The sequence below is a fragment of the Xenopus laevis genome, chromosome 2S (genome assembly GCF_017654675.1).
Source record: "Xenopus laevis strain J_2021 chromosome 2S, Xenopus_laevis_v10.1, whole genome shotgun sequence".
Classification (NCBI taxonomy): Eukaryota; Metazoa; Chordata; class Amphibia; order Anura; family Pipidae; genus Xenopus; species Xenopus laevis.
The window spans coordinates 4,103,711-4,120,743 of NC_054374.1; the positions used below are offsets into that span (position 1 = coordinate 4,103,711).

At 39.3% G+C, this 17,033-nt stretch overlaps 1 protein-coding gene across 1 annotated transcript in view; it reads left to right on the forward strand.

The window, feature by feature from the left end:
• The window catches only part of nek8.S (NIMA-related kinase 8 S homeolog), a gene marked incomplete at its 3' end in the record, with an annotated part of 42,554 nt that overhangs the window by 2,890 nt on the left and 22,631 nt on the right, over nucleotides 1–17,033 (forward strand). The window contains 6 exon segments of the mRNA NM_001096769.1: nucleotides 2,832–3,064; nucleotides 5,800–5,931; nucleotides 9,845–10,050; nucleotides 10,753–10,832; nucleotides 13,277–13,464; nucleotides 16,333–16,480. Coding sequence (NP_001090238.1) covers nucleotides 2,832–3,064; nucleotides 5,800–5,931; nucleotides 9,845–10,050; nucleotides 10,753–10,832; nucleotides 13,277–13,464; nucleotides 16,333–16,480 — 987 coding nt within the window.

Consider the following 17,033-nt stretch of genomic DNA (forward strand, 5'->3'; position numbering starts at 1 on the left):
ATCTGACATGGGGCTAGACATTTTGTCAATTTCCCAGCTGCCCCAGGTCATGTGACAGCTGCTGTTTTTCCTTCTCAATGTAACTGAATGTGTCTCAGTGGGACATGGGTTTTTACTATTGAGTGTTGTTCTTAGATCTACCAGGCAGCTGTTATCTTGTGTTAGGGAGCTGCTATCTGATTACCTTCCCATTGTTCTGTTGTTTGGCTGCTGGGGGGGAAAAGGGAGGGGGTGATATCAGTCCAACTTGCAGTACAGCAGTAAAGAGTGATTGAAGTTTATCAGAGCACAAGTCACATGACTTGGGGCAGCTGGGAAATTGACAATATGTCTAGCCCCATGTCAGATTTCAAAATTGAATATAAAAAAATCTGTTTGCTCTTTTGAGAAATGGATTTCAGTGCAGAATTCTGCTGGAGCAGCACTATTAACTGATTCATTTTGAAAAAAAATGTTTTTTCCCATGACAGTATCCCTTTAAAGTATCCCTTTAATGTGTGTTTTTCTGCATTGTTTCCTTTAAGTAACTTTTCTTCTTTCACCATCTGGATCTGATATGTTACACTGCCATTTTTATCGAGGGATATATTGAAATAAAACCACCCCTTTCTGTATTGTGCTAGATCTTGCATGACTGCATTCTCCTTGCTGTCTATGCTTTCTGTGCCACCAGCTTAAATAAACTGACATTTATAGTGCCCTTTAATGTTGGATCATAAACCTAATCTCATTCTGTCTGGCAGCAGCTTGTAAAGAAATCAGCAATAGATGGCGTAACAAAACCACAGATCACCAGCTGCAATGCCCTGCTGATTTCTTTAGTGCCCACTGACTATAACTACTCCTAATTTAATCCTTTTACGTGTGTACAATATTAGGTTTATAATATTTCTACTTGGTTGTCTTAAGCTGGCCATAGACGTTCAGATTTCACCCTTGTATCGGACGAACTATCTTCCTACCTGCAACTAATCATTCTTAGATACAGTAGTAAAAGAACAAATCAGACGATGTTCTGGCCGTTACAGCAATTGTACGAAAGTTATGTCCAACAAATTCTAGTGACAGTCACCCACATCATCAGATAGGGTAGGCAATACATCCAGAGAAATTATCGTTAGCCGACAAATCTTTTAACCTGTCTGGTCAACTAATGACATATCGCCATGGTATGAAAAATGTTGGGACGATCCACACACAGTCCAAAAATCATACGAAACTTCAACTTGTACGACTATATATTTTTGTCTATTGTTATTCTTAATTTGCAACTGTTATATGATTTTTGTAACCCTCTCTTTTTTCCTTGTATCCATCTGACAGTTTCTGGCTCTTGTTGTCAAGGGTTGTTTTGCACATTTTTACTTGTGATCTGATAACAGGGCCGAAACCAACTTCCATTCCAAATGCCGGCCAGAAACTAGTGTGACTCATATTGTTGACATAGGGAAGGTCATTGTTGTTTTACAATAATTATTGCACTACAATAATTATTGGAATGTGGCCTTTGCTTGTGCTGCATAAGCACCACCATGGACATTAATCTCATCTGTAAACACATTTTTGTAGTGTGAAAACACTTCAGCATTCAATGGGCATCAGGTTTTATTTTCAGATCACCTTGACTGACATCAAAGTCTGCTGTCTGTGGTTTTCTGTACACTAGCTGATCGGTCTTCGGTTTTTATTTGCTAAGGGTAGTGGGGAGGCAACTTCGGGCGATTTAGCGTTATGTTAGACACAACGCTAGCGATTTCAATAACCAGCAATGGAGAGTCATTTTCAGGAGATTCGTCGCCTGCAGCCGCATCGAAACAATCTTGGGCGACAAATCTTCCTGTGTGCCACTTTTTTATGTTATCTGACCAATAGTTGTATAATTGGGGCCGCACAAGTCCTTCCTCCACCTGCATATTTCAGATGTGGATGAGTGCCTGGAACCACCCCTGCGGTTTCCCTTGAAATGAGAGCACATTTATAAAGGCAAATCCAGTGTGCGAAGTGGAATTTCAAGTAACTGTGTTTTTTACCCACAAAGCAGAGTTGCAATTGTGCAACTTATCATCTATTAAAAACATATGTCACGCTTTGAAATGAAAAGTACAACAAAGGAGACCCCAAACTGTTGAGGAGCTGAAATTTTATAACAGGCATAAATAGGAAAACTTTTAAAACGACAAATGGTCTTCTCAGTTCCCAGACTGTTACAGAGTATTGTTAAATACGATTTAACAATCGTATTTAAATAGCAATGGGTAATGGACCATTACCCATTGCTATTTAATGGGAATGTTCACAGAGGGTAACCTGCCCCAGTCCCAACGTTTTAAAAATGTGTTGCTGGCTTCAAATTCAATTCAAAATGAGCTTATTTCTGCCTATGACTAAGTGCTGGGTAAGCATGAAACGCGTTAGGCGTTAGAGGGAATACTATACATGTTTTTTAACTACTGATGTGAATAAAATTTATATTTTTTTACTTTAATAGCATGTGTTGGAGAAATTTTTGAGATTGTATTCTTATTTATTTCAGACAATAACATTTCTCAGTTTCAACATTTGATATGTTGTCTTTGATCCATTTACAATTAAATATATGGTTTAACTGAGTTGCAAATTCCTCATGTTATATTCTTATGCATTTTCACCAATCTCCTTCATGAATTTATCATACTATGTGCACTGGTAGATTTGAGTGCACTGGTATAAGGTCAGTCAAAAATGAAGGCACCCAGAGCACTTTAGGGCAAGCTCCGGAGCGATTATATGAGCACCAGGAGATTGAGTTTCTGAAACGAACATATTAAAGAGATGTTTTATTTGGCTTGCAGGTGGAACATTGGCTGAGTACATCCAGAAGCGCTGTAATTCGCTGTTAGATGAGGATACCATACTACATTTCTTTGTGCAGATCCTTTTGGCTCTTCATCATGTCCATACCAAGCTTATCTTACACAGAGATCTGAAGACCCAGAACATCCTGCTGGACAAACACCAGATGATTGTCAAGATTGGGGACTTTGGAATCTCAAAGATCTTGAGTAGCAAGAGTAAAGCTTATACTGTGAGTATGAGATATTGAAAGTATACACAATGTAATGGGAATTTGCTTTTATTTTGCCCTGTTCCTTCATTGGCTGTCTAGCCCCCTCCACAGGGTCAACTTTTACCAGCATAAGTCTAGAGCCTCTTGTAGCCTCAAATATAGTTTACATTTGTATTCTAGACTTCTGAAAGATTTGTCTAGAGCTGTGTGCTTTTGGTTCTCTCTTCTTTTTGCTTGATATAGATCCTAAAATTTCTTCACAATGTACATGGCCTTCTTTATTTTTTGCTAGCTGGTCATCATATTCTTTATATTATATCTTGACCCACAATAGTTAATTCTTTGAGACCGCTTGGCCACCCGACATATTTAGTGGCTAGCAGCTGTTCTTTTTATTTGACCATTCCACATTCTAACCATTTAAAACATTTCTATATCTGTTTTTATTCCCATTAAATAGCAATGGGTAATGGTCCATTAATAGATAGCTTCTGTTTTCTTTATTATCTCAATCGCTAGGGTAATTCTCTTCAATTCAAACCCTGCAGTGATTCTAACAGTGGGTTTCACATGAGATCTCTGACCACTGTGATGTCAGTACCCTTTTATAAAGATAGGTAGAATCTCAGCCATAAGGCAAGACAAAACTGCTGCTCAGTGATGGAAACTTGACCATTTAATTATACTGCCCTTTGCAAGTACATATGCAACTATATTTTTATTTAGAATGTAAATTGCTTTATTTCCCTAGAATTACATATCCATTATGTGATGTTATCATTAGGAATGCACCGAATCCAGGATTCGGTTCGGGATTCGGCCTTTTTCAGCAGGATTCAGGTTCGGCCGAATCCTTCTGCCCGGCCGAACCGAATCCGAATCCTAATTTGCATATGCAAATTAGGGGCAGGGAGGGAAATTGCGTGACTTTTTGTCAGAAAACAAGGAAGTAAAAAATGTTTTCCCCTTCCCACCCCTAATTTGCATATGCAAATTAGGGTTCGGTATTCGGCCGAATCCTTCGTGAAGGATTCGGGGGTTCGGCCGAATCCAAAAAAGTGGATTCGGTGCATCCCTAGTTATCATGTACAGATACAAATGATAGTGTCCCTTTACTAGGGATGCACCAAATCCAGGGTTCGGTTCGGGATTCGGCCAGGATTCGGCCTTTTTCAGCAGGATTCTGATGCCGCCGAATCCTTCTGCCCGGCTAAACAGAATCCAAATCCTAATTTGCATATGCAAATTAGGGTCTTGAGGGAAATCGTCTGACTTTTTGTGAAAAAACAAGGAAGTAAAAAGTGTTTTCCCCTTCCCACCCTTCATTTGCATATGCAAATTAGGATTCGGATTCGGTTCGGTATTCGGCCCAATCTTTCACGAAGGATTCGGGGGTTCAGCCGAATCCAAAATAGTGGATTCGGTGCATCCCTACCCTTTACTGCATTCCCTTCATGCAAATCAAGGTTGGAAGGAAACATCATAGGGAGAGTTGCTTTCAGATTCAGTCCAAATCTATTTCCATTGTAATTAAAGGCAACTTCTTTCTATTCTTGCAGCATTGACTGCATTTCTTACAATTTCCTTGTTTTTTTTAATGTGACTTTTATAAATTCACACAGAGGCACCTAGAAGCTTATATTATCATCTTATTCTTGCTTTGCACTTTCACCTTTAGGTGTTCAGAATTCAGAACCTAGAAGGCAACATGTTTTTAAAGATTGTTATTTGCATATAGAAACAAAATGTAATTCTAAGCAACTCTCCAATATACAATAATAACAAAATTGTGATGGTTTTCAAATTATTTGTACATAAAACTGCAATTGAAAACAGCACCTTCCTAATCCTTACTACAGTGCTGGTTCTGATTTTTGAAGCAATTTAGTAGAAACTTGGAGCAGAACTGAGTTTTGCTACATTGTTTCATGAGTCTGAATCAGAGAGTAGAAAGTGTTAAATACTGTCATGGGAAAAAATGTTTTTTTTTTTAAACGCATCAGTTAATAGTGCTGCTCTAGCAGAATTCTGCACTGAAATCTGTTTCTCAAAAGAGCAAACTGATTTTTTTTATATTTAATTTTGAAATCTGACATGAGGCTAGACATATTGTCAGTTTCCCAGCTGCCCCCAGTCATGTGACTTGTGCTCTGATAAACTGCAGTCACTCTTTACTGCTGTACTGCAAGTTGGAGTGATATCACCCCCTCCCTTTCCCCCAGCAGCCTAACAACAGAACAATGGGAAGGTAACCAGATAGCAGCTCCCTAACACAAGATAACAGCTGCCTGGTAGATCTAAGAACAACACTCAATAGTAAAATCCAGGTCCCACTGAGACACATTCAGTTACATTGAGTAGGAGAAACAACAGCCTGCCAGAAAGCAGTTCCATCCTAAAGTGCTGGCTCTTTCTGAAATCACATGACCAGGCAAAATGACCTGAGATGCACCTACACACCAATATTACAACTAAATACACTTGCTGGTTCAGGAATGACATTTTATATTGTACAGTGAATTATTTGCAGTGTAAAAACAGTGTCATTTAGAAATAAAAACAACATCATAAAAATCATGACAGAATCCCTTTATCTTTAAATAGCAATTCCATTTCATGTTATTAGTATCAGTGCTTGATCATATTTCCTGTAATGCAACATGTTCTAATAACAGGTTTATAAATAATATGTGACTGAAGTCATGTTATATTTGTGGAGTCCTTATTAAACTGCACTGCTTTATTTCCTGCAGGTTGTGGGGACTCCGTGCTACATCTCCCCAGAGCTTTGCGAAGGAAAACCTTATAACCAGAAAAGTGACATCTGGGCATTGGGATGTGTTCTCTATGAACTTACAAGTCTTAAGAGGGCATTTGAAGCTGGTGTAAGTAATACCTACAATTGTTTGGAAATTCCAAGACATCAGAAAAATAATGCATTTTGTACGACCACCTGGAATAAGAAAAATAAATATTGTGAGAGTGGCTAGAATAATATTCTGATCAATTTTCATTTTTTTGTGGAAGGATAACATTTTCTTGAAGTGTCATGTTCAGTCTGATAATGATAAATATCTGCACCTTTAGTATGAATGGCAAAACATTTTTGCTCTTCTGGGAAAGTTTGTGTAGTAAAACAATTTCTGGTCTCTCCAAATGATAGCGGACCTATGCAGATTTTTTTTTGTTCCTAAAAACAGCCACACTGAGGGTCATCAATGGAATTATATGGCTCTGGTGTGGGTTAAAGGGGTGGTTCAAGTTAAAGTTTAGTATATTCTAGAATTAGGGATGCACCGAATCCTATTCAGCCGAATCCTTGATGAAAGATTCATCTGAATACCGAACCAAATCCGAATCCTAATTTGCATATTCAAATTAGGGGCAGGGAAGGAAAAAAGTGGAAAAAAATCTTCTTTTGTGATGAAAAGTCACATGATTTACCTTCCTGCCCTTAATTTACATATGCAAATTAGGATTCGGATTCTATTCAGCCAAATCCAAATCTTGCTGAAAAAGGCAGAATCCTGAACTGAATCCTGGATTCGGTGCATCCCTATCTAGAATGGCCAATTCTGAACATCTTTTCAATTGGTATTCATTTTTTATTTTTCATAGTATTTGAACTATTTGCCTTCTTCTGCTGACTCTTTCTAGCTTTCAAATGGGGGTCACTGACCCCATCTAAAAAACAAATGTTCTGTAAAGCTACACATTTATTGTTATTGCTACTTTTTATGACTCATCTTTCTATTCAGGCCTCTCCTATTCATATTCCAGTCTCGTATTCAAATCAGTGCATGGTTGCTAGGGGAATTTGAACCCTAGCAACCAGATGGCTGAAATTGCAAACTGGAGAGCTGCTGAATAAAAAGCTAAATAAGTCAAAAACCACAAATAATAAAAAATGAAAACCAATTGCAATTTGTCTCAGAATATCACTCTCTACATCATACTAACAGTTAATTTAAAGGTGAACAACCCCTTTAAGGCAGACTCAAAACAAGAAGACGCTGTTCATAAGTATCTTTCTCACTGTGTCAAACAAGGCAGACTGTAGCCTTTGTGTAATTATTTGGCTTACTATACGTGGGTTACAAATGCATCTCCCTGCTATGTGCCTCAGCAAGGCAGTGATGATACATGCATTTAATTCTGATAATAACTGTCAGTTATCACTTTATGTTATTTGCTGTATTTATTATGCTTTTCCTTTACCACAATTGATTTTAATCTGGCCCATAACCTGTTATTATAAATAGATTGTTGTAGCTGCATCATTTACTCTATATAGGGGCACATTTACTAAGCTCGAGTGAAGGATTTGAAGTAAAAAAAACTTCGAATTTCTAAGTATTTTTTTGGGTACTTCGACCATCGAATAGGCTACTACGACCTTCGACTTCCATTCGAACTAAAAATCGTTCGACTATTCGACCATTCGATAGTCGAAGTACTGTCTCTTTAAAAAAAAACTTTGACTACATACTTCGGTAGTTTAAACCTACCGAGGTACAATGTTAGCCTATGGGGACCTTCCCCATTACTTTTCTAAGGTTTTTTAGATCGAAGGAAAATCCTTCGATCGATGGATTAAAATCCTTTGATTTCGAATTTTTCATCGATCGTAGGATTTGCGGTAAATCCTACGAATTCGATATTCGAATTCGTAGGATTTTTACCTCGAGGGTCGAATTCGAGGGTTTATTAACCCTCGATATTCGACCCTTAGTAAATGTGCCCCTAAGGGTCAGAGCACACGGGCAGATTCGGGGAGATTAGACTCTTCTTTGGGTGACAATCTCCCTGAACTGCCTTCCCCTACCTTCCCGCCGGCTAGAATGAAAAATCGCGGTGCTTCGTTTTCCGAATTTGCCCAAAGTTGCCTCACTAGGAAACTTCAGACGACTTCAGAAAATGAAGCGCCGCTAGTCCCACCCCGCTGGTGACTAATCTCCCCGAATCTGCCCATGTGCCCTTACCCTAAAAATGACCCATGAGCTGCACCCATCAGAAAGCAAGGGGCCCCATACTACTAAGTTAGCTGGGTGATCTCTTCAGCATACTTCATTATTTAGCCAGACAGACAGTGGGCTGTAGGTCCTGCCAACTAAGTAGAATAGGACACTAATTAAAAATAAATTGCTAATTGCATGTCTCATCCATGTTCTGTCCAAACTCTGCCCAGTTATCCATAATCCCAAATCCCCATTGTAACTTGCCCTGACTGGTCTCTCCTGTGATGGTGGCCCTGCCAATGAGTTGCATTGAATTATGGAAACGATATAATAATATATATTATATTATAATATTATATTATATTATAATTTTGCCTATACATATTGATATAATATATTCTACACAATAATATCTTCTATCAATATATAAGTAGGAGCTGCCATCATTGCCCTCATCATGTTATCCAAACATTTTAATGTTCAAGTTAATCTCTCTTTAAAGAAAAGCAAAAAACGTGTCTGCTCTGTCTATTATTCTCCATTACACATTTCTAACAATTGCTGATTATACAGACTAATTAGGCCTTTTGATCCCCCTGCGTTGCCTCAAACACTCAGTACAGAACCATTTGGGCTGTGGGAGCAAATCCTCTCTGTAATGTAACATTTCTTCCCGTTGACTTTGTTAATTTGTTTTGCGGGAAAAAAATCAGATTTTCTTGATTATTCCGTATTTTTCCATCCGATTTTCAAAATTTTTTTTTGGAATTTTCACCCGAAAACTCCAAAAACTTTGGGATATTGCACAAAACCCAGCGCACATCAAAAGATCTTCTTCCATTGACTTATATGCAACCTCAACAGGTCTGAGATGCCGGATCTTCTGGGAAGGGAATAAGACACAGTGGGGCACATTTACTTAGCTCAAGTGAAGGAATAGAATAAAAAATACTTCGAATTTCGAAGTATTTTTTTGGCTACTTCGACCATCGAATTGGCTACTTCGACCACGACTTTGAATCGAACGATTCAAACTAAAAATAGTTCGGCTATTCAACCATTCGATAGTCGAAGTACTGTCTCTTTAAAAAAAAAACTTCGACCACCTACTTCGCCATCTAAAACCTACCGAGCACCAATGTTAGCCTATGGGGAAGGTCCCCATAGGCTTTCCTAGCTTTTTTTGATCGAAGGAAAATCGTTCGATCGATGGATTAAAATCCTTCGAATCGTTCGATTCGAAGGATTTAATCGTTCGATCAAACGATTTTTCCTCCGATCGTTCGATCATACTAAGTGCGGTAAATCCTTAAATTTAAATTAACCCTCGATATTCGACCCTAAGTAAATGTTCAGCACGGTGTGGGAGTGGGCAGGATCAGAATTAAGTGAGCGAGAGATGTAGTATTGGATGTGGTATTGCATATGTGATTATGCATATAGCATATGGCTAGTGTTCTCTGTGCTGGTTCTGAGAAGCATTTTGTCAGTCTATCAAAGAAGCTGTCTCTGCTTTGCTGATTATTAATCATTTCTGATGCAGAATGCACTGGTGTCTACGTAGCCATGTAACATGATTCTGAATTAATTGATAGTCATCCTGACTTTATAGGAAAATATACCCCAGTTGCTCTGACTGCACATTTGGAAAAGGCTTGTGTGCAACATCTAAACTGTGGTTGCAACTCGTATTAATATATTTAAATATGTACAGACATTTTCAGTGCTCCCAGATGGATGCGTCGCATATTGTATTGGCAGTTTAAAGAGGGGATTAAGTTTATTTATAATGCAAGATCGTGTGCATGTATACTAACTGTGTTTAATTGTGTGTTTTCAGAACTTGCCTGCCCTGGTTTTGAAGATCATGAGTGGAACATTTGCCCCCATCTCTGACCGGTATAGCCCTGAGCTCCGACATCTCATCCTTAGTATGTTGAACCTTGACCCCTCCAAGAGACCTCAGTTGAATGAAATCATGGCTCACCCCATCTGTATCCCTGCACTTCTCAACCTATACAGCGACATTGGTAGTGTAAAAATGCGGTGAGTCTTTTCAGGTTAAACAGAACCATGTTATTGAATAATGCGTGGTACGGCCTTATATTGCATTTATTTTAAATACTATAATATACAGTTTTGTGCAAGGTCCATTGCAGAGTATAAGCATTATTCATATCTGGAGTATCAATTCCTGAACTAATTTAGCCACCTTTATTAACATAAGGCATCCGTTTTCTGCAGACTTGCGTTTATACCTAGGAGTGGTTTCCTTTTATTATAGTTGCACAGTATAGCACCAATTTGTCGTCCAAGATCATCCAGCATGCCTCTGTGTATCACCCCAGGGAGCAGGGTACTTGATATTTACTTAGATACTAGGTGCCCTGTACTGAGTGCTTCTGATTGATTGATATTATAATGTATTGTATTTGATCTAATCTAAAATATAATTAATCCTTATTGGAGTCCATACAATCCTTTATTGGTTAATTCATGTTTAAATGATTGTTTAGTATGGTAATACAAATAACTGACAGACTCGTTATCTGGAAAACCCCGAGTCCCAAGCATTCTGGATAACAGATCCCATACTTGTACCGTATAATACTAATAATACAAGTATTTATGTTTTTAAACCATTTAGAAATTTTGCAGGTAAAACTTTCTGAGATGCTTGCGCCAAATGGCCACCTGCACAGTTCTTTGTATAGAATAACGCAGATATTTTTTCTTACTGACCTGCAGAGTGGAAAAACCTCTTGCTTCAGTACCAGCAGCGAGTCGTGTGCGGCCTGCATCAAGGATCCCTAGTGCAAGATCCAGAGGTGAGAATGGCTGATGTTGGACTCTGCTAATAGGCATATACCGTATATACTTGAGTATAAGCCGTCCAGAGTATAAGCCAAGGTACCTAATTTTACCTCCAAAAACTGGGAAAGCTTATTGACTCGAGTATAAGCCTAGGATGAGAAATGCAGCAGCTTCTGGTAAGTTTCAATCAAAAAATTGAGGGTTTTTGCTGCCATTGGAGGTGCTGGCGTCTCGTTTTTGGATGCCGGCGAATATTCTTGGACGCCGGCGACTATACTTGGACGCCGGCGACCGTTTTTGCGCTTGACCCGAGTATAAGCCGAGGTAGAGTTTTTCAGCATATTTTGCGGGTTGAAAAACTCAGCTTATACTCGAGTATATACGGTAAATGGATTTGAACAGCTGTTCCTCCTAAAAAAATATGCAATGGCTTTCTGGTGACATTAAACAAAAGCATGGTACGTGCTGTTTAAAACAGCTTGAGCATGCACCTCTCAGACCCTCATAGGCCTATGATTAAGTGTGCACCTCTGCGAGGAGTTTGTAAGTATCACACTGAATGAATCAGAATTTCAACGTGTAAAATAAAACTGATAAAAAGGGCATTCAACAGCTGGCACTTGTTTATAATTGACATCATAATAGGCCAACTGTGATATGAGTGTGTTCAAAAAGATGTACATATTTAGTCATATCCAAGAGACAAAAGTATTATTTAGTGCTAAATTACAAGCATCTTTAACAGGGGCAACACAGTGGTGCAATGACTAGAATTCTGGGATTATAATTTCAGTTATAGCCAGGGCACCTCTGCAAGGAGTGTGTAAATCACACACACACACAATGCATCAGGATTTTAAAATGTAAAATAAAGCAGAATTGAATTAACCTCTGCCTGAGGGTCTGCGGAGTGTACACTCAAGCTACATTCGTTCACCTTCACTTTTTTCAGTTCAGTTGGTTTCAGATAGTTCCCCAGAAATAAAGACTTTTTTCCAATTACTTTACATTTTCTATTTGTAACTGTTTTTCTAGTATTGAAGTGTAAAGTTTTATTTTTCACCTTCTAAAGCAGCTCTGGGAGGGGGGGTCGCCGACCCTGTAAACTGTTCTAAATTGAGTCCCTGAGTTTCATTAAAGGCAGCTGTTAGACTTGATACAATAGTTGCTAATACTCCACAGATACTGCTGAGAAATGTATCAACAAAATGTAGCAAATTGTTACAGTTCAGATGCTCCTGGATTACTGAGCTGCCAGATCTTGATGTGCGGGTCGGGATTTCCCCGACCCTAATCCTCCCTCCCTTAGCCCACACCCGCATCTGCGCTTCCGGGTTGCTTTTATAGACCCGCCCACCGATGACATCACAAAAGGGGCGGGACGAGCAGGCACAGCGTATGTAAAAAACGAAGTCGGCATTTGACTGTGGCAGGCGGAGAGGGCAGGAGAAGAGCTCAACCCGCAAAGAAGTGTGTGAGGTCGGCCTGAAAAACCAGAGACAGGAACATTACACTTGGATGTCGCGTTTAAGCGACTTTCTGTGTATTAATGAGATTTAAACTTAATCTTGAATATAAATATTATAATCTATAAAAGAAGAGCCAAGCTTTGAGCACCCAAATTTCCCTTTTGAGTGATGAAGAGCTGTTTAATAAAATCTGCTTTATTTTTAACACACAGCCGCCAGAATTCCAGCAGAAACTCTTAAAAGCTCGAGCTGAAAGTAATTTTAAAAATTCTTAGCACATGTTGTTAACAATAGTATAATTTCCATTGTGCATGAATATTTGTCCTAACAGTTTGTTGCCAGAGGGCCTCCTACACAAGTAAGCAACCAAGTGTGCAAATGCTTTTACATATTTATATTCTTTTTTTGTCCTTACATGCTCTATTACTTTTCCCATTGAATCCTCTGTAATATTTACTAAATTCAGAATAAAGGTCCCCATACTACACAGGCAGATATAAACTGCTGACAGATAAAGTCGGCACCTTATTGGGCTTTCCCACGGGCTTCTCTGATTGATATCTGATGTTGATTGGGCAGGTTTAAAAATCCCATTGGATCAAGGACTACATTGGCTTGTTGATGTGGTTCTCATTCCGACCACCCTTTATATTCTCCTCCTTGTGATCCAATCGTTGGGCCCTAGGGCTTACGATCAGATAAGCCTGATGTCACCTACAAGGTGGCATATTGGGGACAGATCCGCAACCTTGCCAAACAAGCAAATATCTGTATGTATGGCCAGTTTAAGGCTCTCATTGTGCAATGCTGGAAGGGATTGACATGAGGAATATATAAACTCTTTACAGCACTGTGGAATATGTCAGTGATATATAAATAAAGCATAAAAATAAGAACAGGCTTCTGAACATTACATTGATGTTATTGCTGAGAATGTTGTTAAGTGGATCAGTGGTTACAGTAAATTGTAATATACTGAATTGTTATAGGTGGCCGAATTGGACATTCTCCAGCAAAGCCAAGTATCCCACCTCCTCTCTCTTCTGTATACACTTGGGGAAGTGGGATTTCAAACCCTTTACGCCTCCCCATGTTGAACACTGAAGTTGTACAGGTCTCAGCAGGGAGAACTCAGAAGGCCGGAGTCACCAAATCTGGACGACTAATCATGTGGGAGGTAAGTAGGTGCAAACACAAACCCAGGCCCATTCCTATGTTAGAGTCAGAAGTTTCTTGCAGTAATGTAGATGAAGTACTTCTTTAGATTAAGCAACTTCAACAATAACCCTGGCCTTATGGGAAAGAATGAAAGTATAGATGACTTAGGGATACTCATGGCTCCTCTGTACTTGCAGAAGGTTGTGCCCACATTGATATTTATATTACAAGTTACAGCACACTCTGGAGCAAGGCAGCAGTGCACTTTACCTGTATCACAACTAGGGATGCACCGAATCCAGGATTCGGTTCGGGATTTGGCCAGGATTCGGCCTTTTTCAGCAGGATTCGGCCGAATCCTTCTACCCGGCAGAACCGAATCCGAATCCTAATTTGCATATGCAAATTAGGAGCGGGGAGGGAAATTGCGTGACTTTTTGTCAGAGAACAAGGAAGTAAAAAATGTTTTCCCCTTCCCGCCCCTAATTTGCATATGCAAATTAGGGTTCGGATCCGGATTCGGACTCTTTCACGAAGGATTGGGGGGTTCAGCCGAATCCAAAAAAGTGGATTCGGTGCATCCCTAATCACAACCAGGCAATAAGTACAGGGATCCCCTTGTGTGACACAAAGGAATGCTCGTGTTGCCATCCAAAAACATCTCGTGCATCTTTTGCAAAGCAAACACAACTTTTGCACCAGGATTGACATATAACTCACACATTTTGGAATGTCATTTTAAATGGAAGAAAAAGTGGTATAAATGGAAGGAAATAAATGGAAGAAAAAATACATTGAGTTTAAACTAATTGTTCAGTGTAAAGATAAAAACTGGGTAAATATATTGTATGTACAAAATAACAAATGTATCTAATATAGTTAGTTAGGCAAAAATGTAATGTATAAAGGCTGGAGTGAGTGGATGTGTAACATAATAGCCAGAACACTACTTCCTGCTTTTCAGCACTCTTGGTTTCCACCGATTGGTTACCAGGCAGTAACCAATCAGTGACCTGAGGGGGGGCCACATGGGACATATCTGTTGCTTTTGAATCTGAGCTGAATGCTGAGGATCAATAACAAACTCACTGAACAGAAATGTCCCATGTGGCCCCCCGTATAGTCACTGACTAACTCAGAGTTAAAGAACTGAAAAGCAGTTCTGGCTATTATGTTACACATCCAGTCACTCCAGCCTTTATACATTACATTTTTGTAACTATATTAGATACAGGAATCTATTTACCCAGTTGTTATTTTTACCCTGAACTGTTCCTTTAAGGTTCAGTTTATCACATAGGCGCCACAGTTGGCTTCACCGACCAGCATGATCCCTGCAGGGATTTTAACTCTGCAAAGTGCAGCTGAGTTCTCTCAAATAGGCCCACATGCGGGCAACAAGACCTTTACTAGCAATTCTACTGCTGCTCTTCATGGACGTGGCAGTGAAACAAACTGACACTTAATATCCTTTGATGTCACCTAGGAAGAGCAATAGCACCCCAAATCATTAGTAGTTCATTGCACAGCCCTGTATTTAGTGTTACTCATTGCTAATAATACAGACTGGGATTACAGCATATCCCCAGCAAGTATTGCTGGAAAAGCATTTCTCAGTGAGTGTAACTGCAGCCTGGCAGTAGTCACTAAGGGGTAATTTACTAAAAACTGATTTTTTATGGTCTGAGTTTTAAAAGGGAAACCCCACTTTTTGTGGAAAAAAAACCTAGAATTTTTCAAGATTTATTATTTCCCCAGGCTGCTAAAAGTAAAAAGTACAGGTATGGTAGCTTTTATCCAGAATACTCAGGACCTGAGCATTCTGGATAGATCTTCCTAGGTCTACTAGAAAATCATATAAACATTAAATAAACCCAAGAAGCTGGGTTTGCGTCCAATAAGGATTCATTATATCTTAGTTTGGATGAAGTACATGGTATGGTTTTATTATTAAAGGGAAATAGAAAATAATATCCCATACCTGTACTCCATCTCAAACCTGCCAAGGTCATGCAGAAGTGAATGGCAGATGTCCCTTTTACAATTGGAAGATATCATGATCTGCACTGGATTTCATACAATAATCCAAATAATTCACGTTTTTTTGGGGCGATAATACAAAAAAAAATCACATCTGGAAAAAAAAACGTTCGGATGTATTCACGATTCTATCGAGCCTTTTCCTGCACCCGAGTTTTTCGAGTTAATTTATTAATAAATAAGGTAAAATTGTGGATGAGCGTTTGGTCCAAGTTTTTTTTACTAAAATAATGAGACATTTAGAGATTTTAGTAAAAATGTCTGTTTTCAGGGTTTATTTAGTGAAGGAGGTGCAAGGATTTGCTCCAGTTAGGAACTTGTGTGCAGGAGCATAAAATGTATGTACACGAATGAAGAATTTATAAGAAGCTTTTGTAATTCCATTTATCTGCTCCTGTTTAATTGGTTTGAGTGAACTGGTTGTCGTGTGCATCCAGATTTCTTCTAAATATTTGTTTTCTGTTTGCAACCACGTGCAATTGAAGGCTTCCTCATAGGTGAGAAAAATAACTTCATTCTGTGCCTGTATCTTGATTTGTGTGTGTGTCGTACTGATTAATGCATCATTTTAATGTATGTGAAAACACAATCGTTTTCATTTCAAAGGTAATTCATTTATGCAAGTTGTGCAAAGATCAATCTGTAATTAGCCGAGTGTTATATAATGGGATTATTATCTCTGTTCATTTCAAGCACTTAGAATATGTAAGTGAACGTTACAAAACTATTCTATACATGATGGATAATTTGCACTTGTTATTCTCCCTCACTTTATGAACTTAAGGTGCATCTGTTGCAAAACATTTTTTAATTAGTCACATGCATTAATACATACTGTTATTTTCAGGCAACTCCTGTTGGAACTGGATCTTCTTCCCTTCCTGGATCCATTGACCATGCTCAGCCTCAGTTCATCTCTCGTTTCTTAGAGGGCCAATCTGGAGTTACGATCAAGCACGTTTCTTGTGGAGACCTATTTACTGCATGCCTAACAGGTACACACCAACTTGCTCTATTACTGTGCATTTAATCTTAAAGGAGAATTCAACCCTTTTCCAAAAAAAAACCCTACCCCCCCAGCTTAGCTGCCCCAGGGAAATGCCCCTAACTTTATACTTACCCCTCGGTGCAGATTCAGGGATCGCAGTTCACGGCAGCCATCTTCGGGGTCTTTGGTAATCTGAGAATGAGATTGGCGCATGCGCAGTTGGAGCAATTCCCTGGTTTGCGGCAACTCCCCATGTGTCGAATTCGACGGAAATTGCAGAATCGCAAGAATAAGACATGAAGACCCAGATGGCTGCCATGAACTGTGATCCCTGAATCTGCACCGAGGGGTTAGTATAAAGTTAGGGGCATTTCCCCGTTGGGGGGCAGCTAGGCTGGGGGGGAGGAGGGAGGGGGTCTGTGAGGGGTGGGAGGTAGGGTTTTTTTTGGTAAAGGGTTGAATTCTCCTTTAAAGGAGAAGGGAAGGAAGGATTGTAATCACTCACAGGGCAGCCATCAGGGGGTTAAAGGGGATAGAGTTGTAGGGGGCCCGAGGGTAAG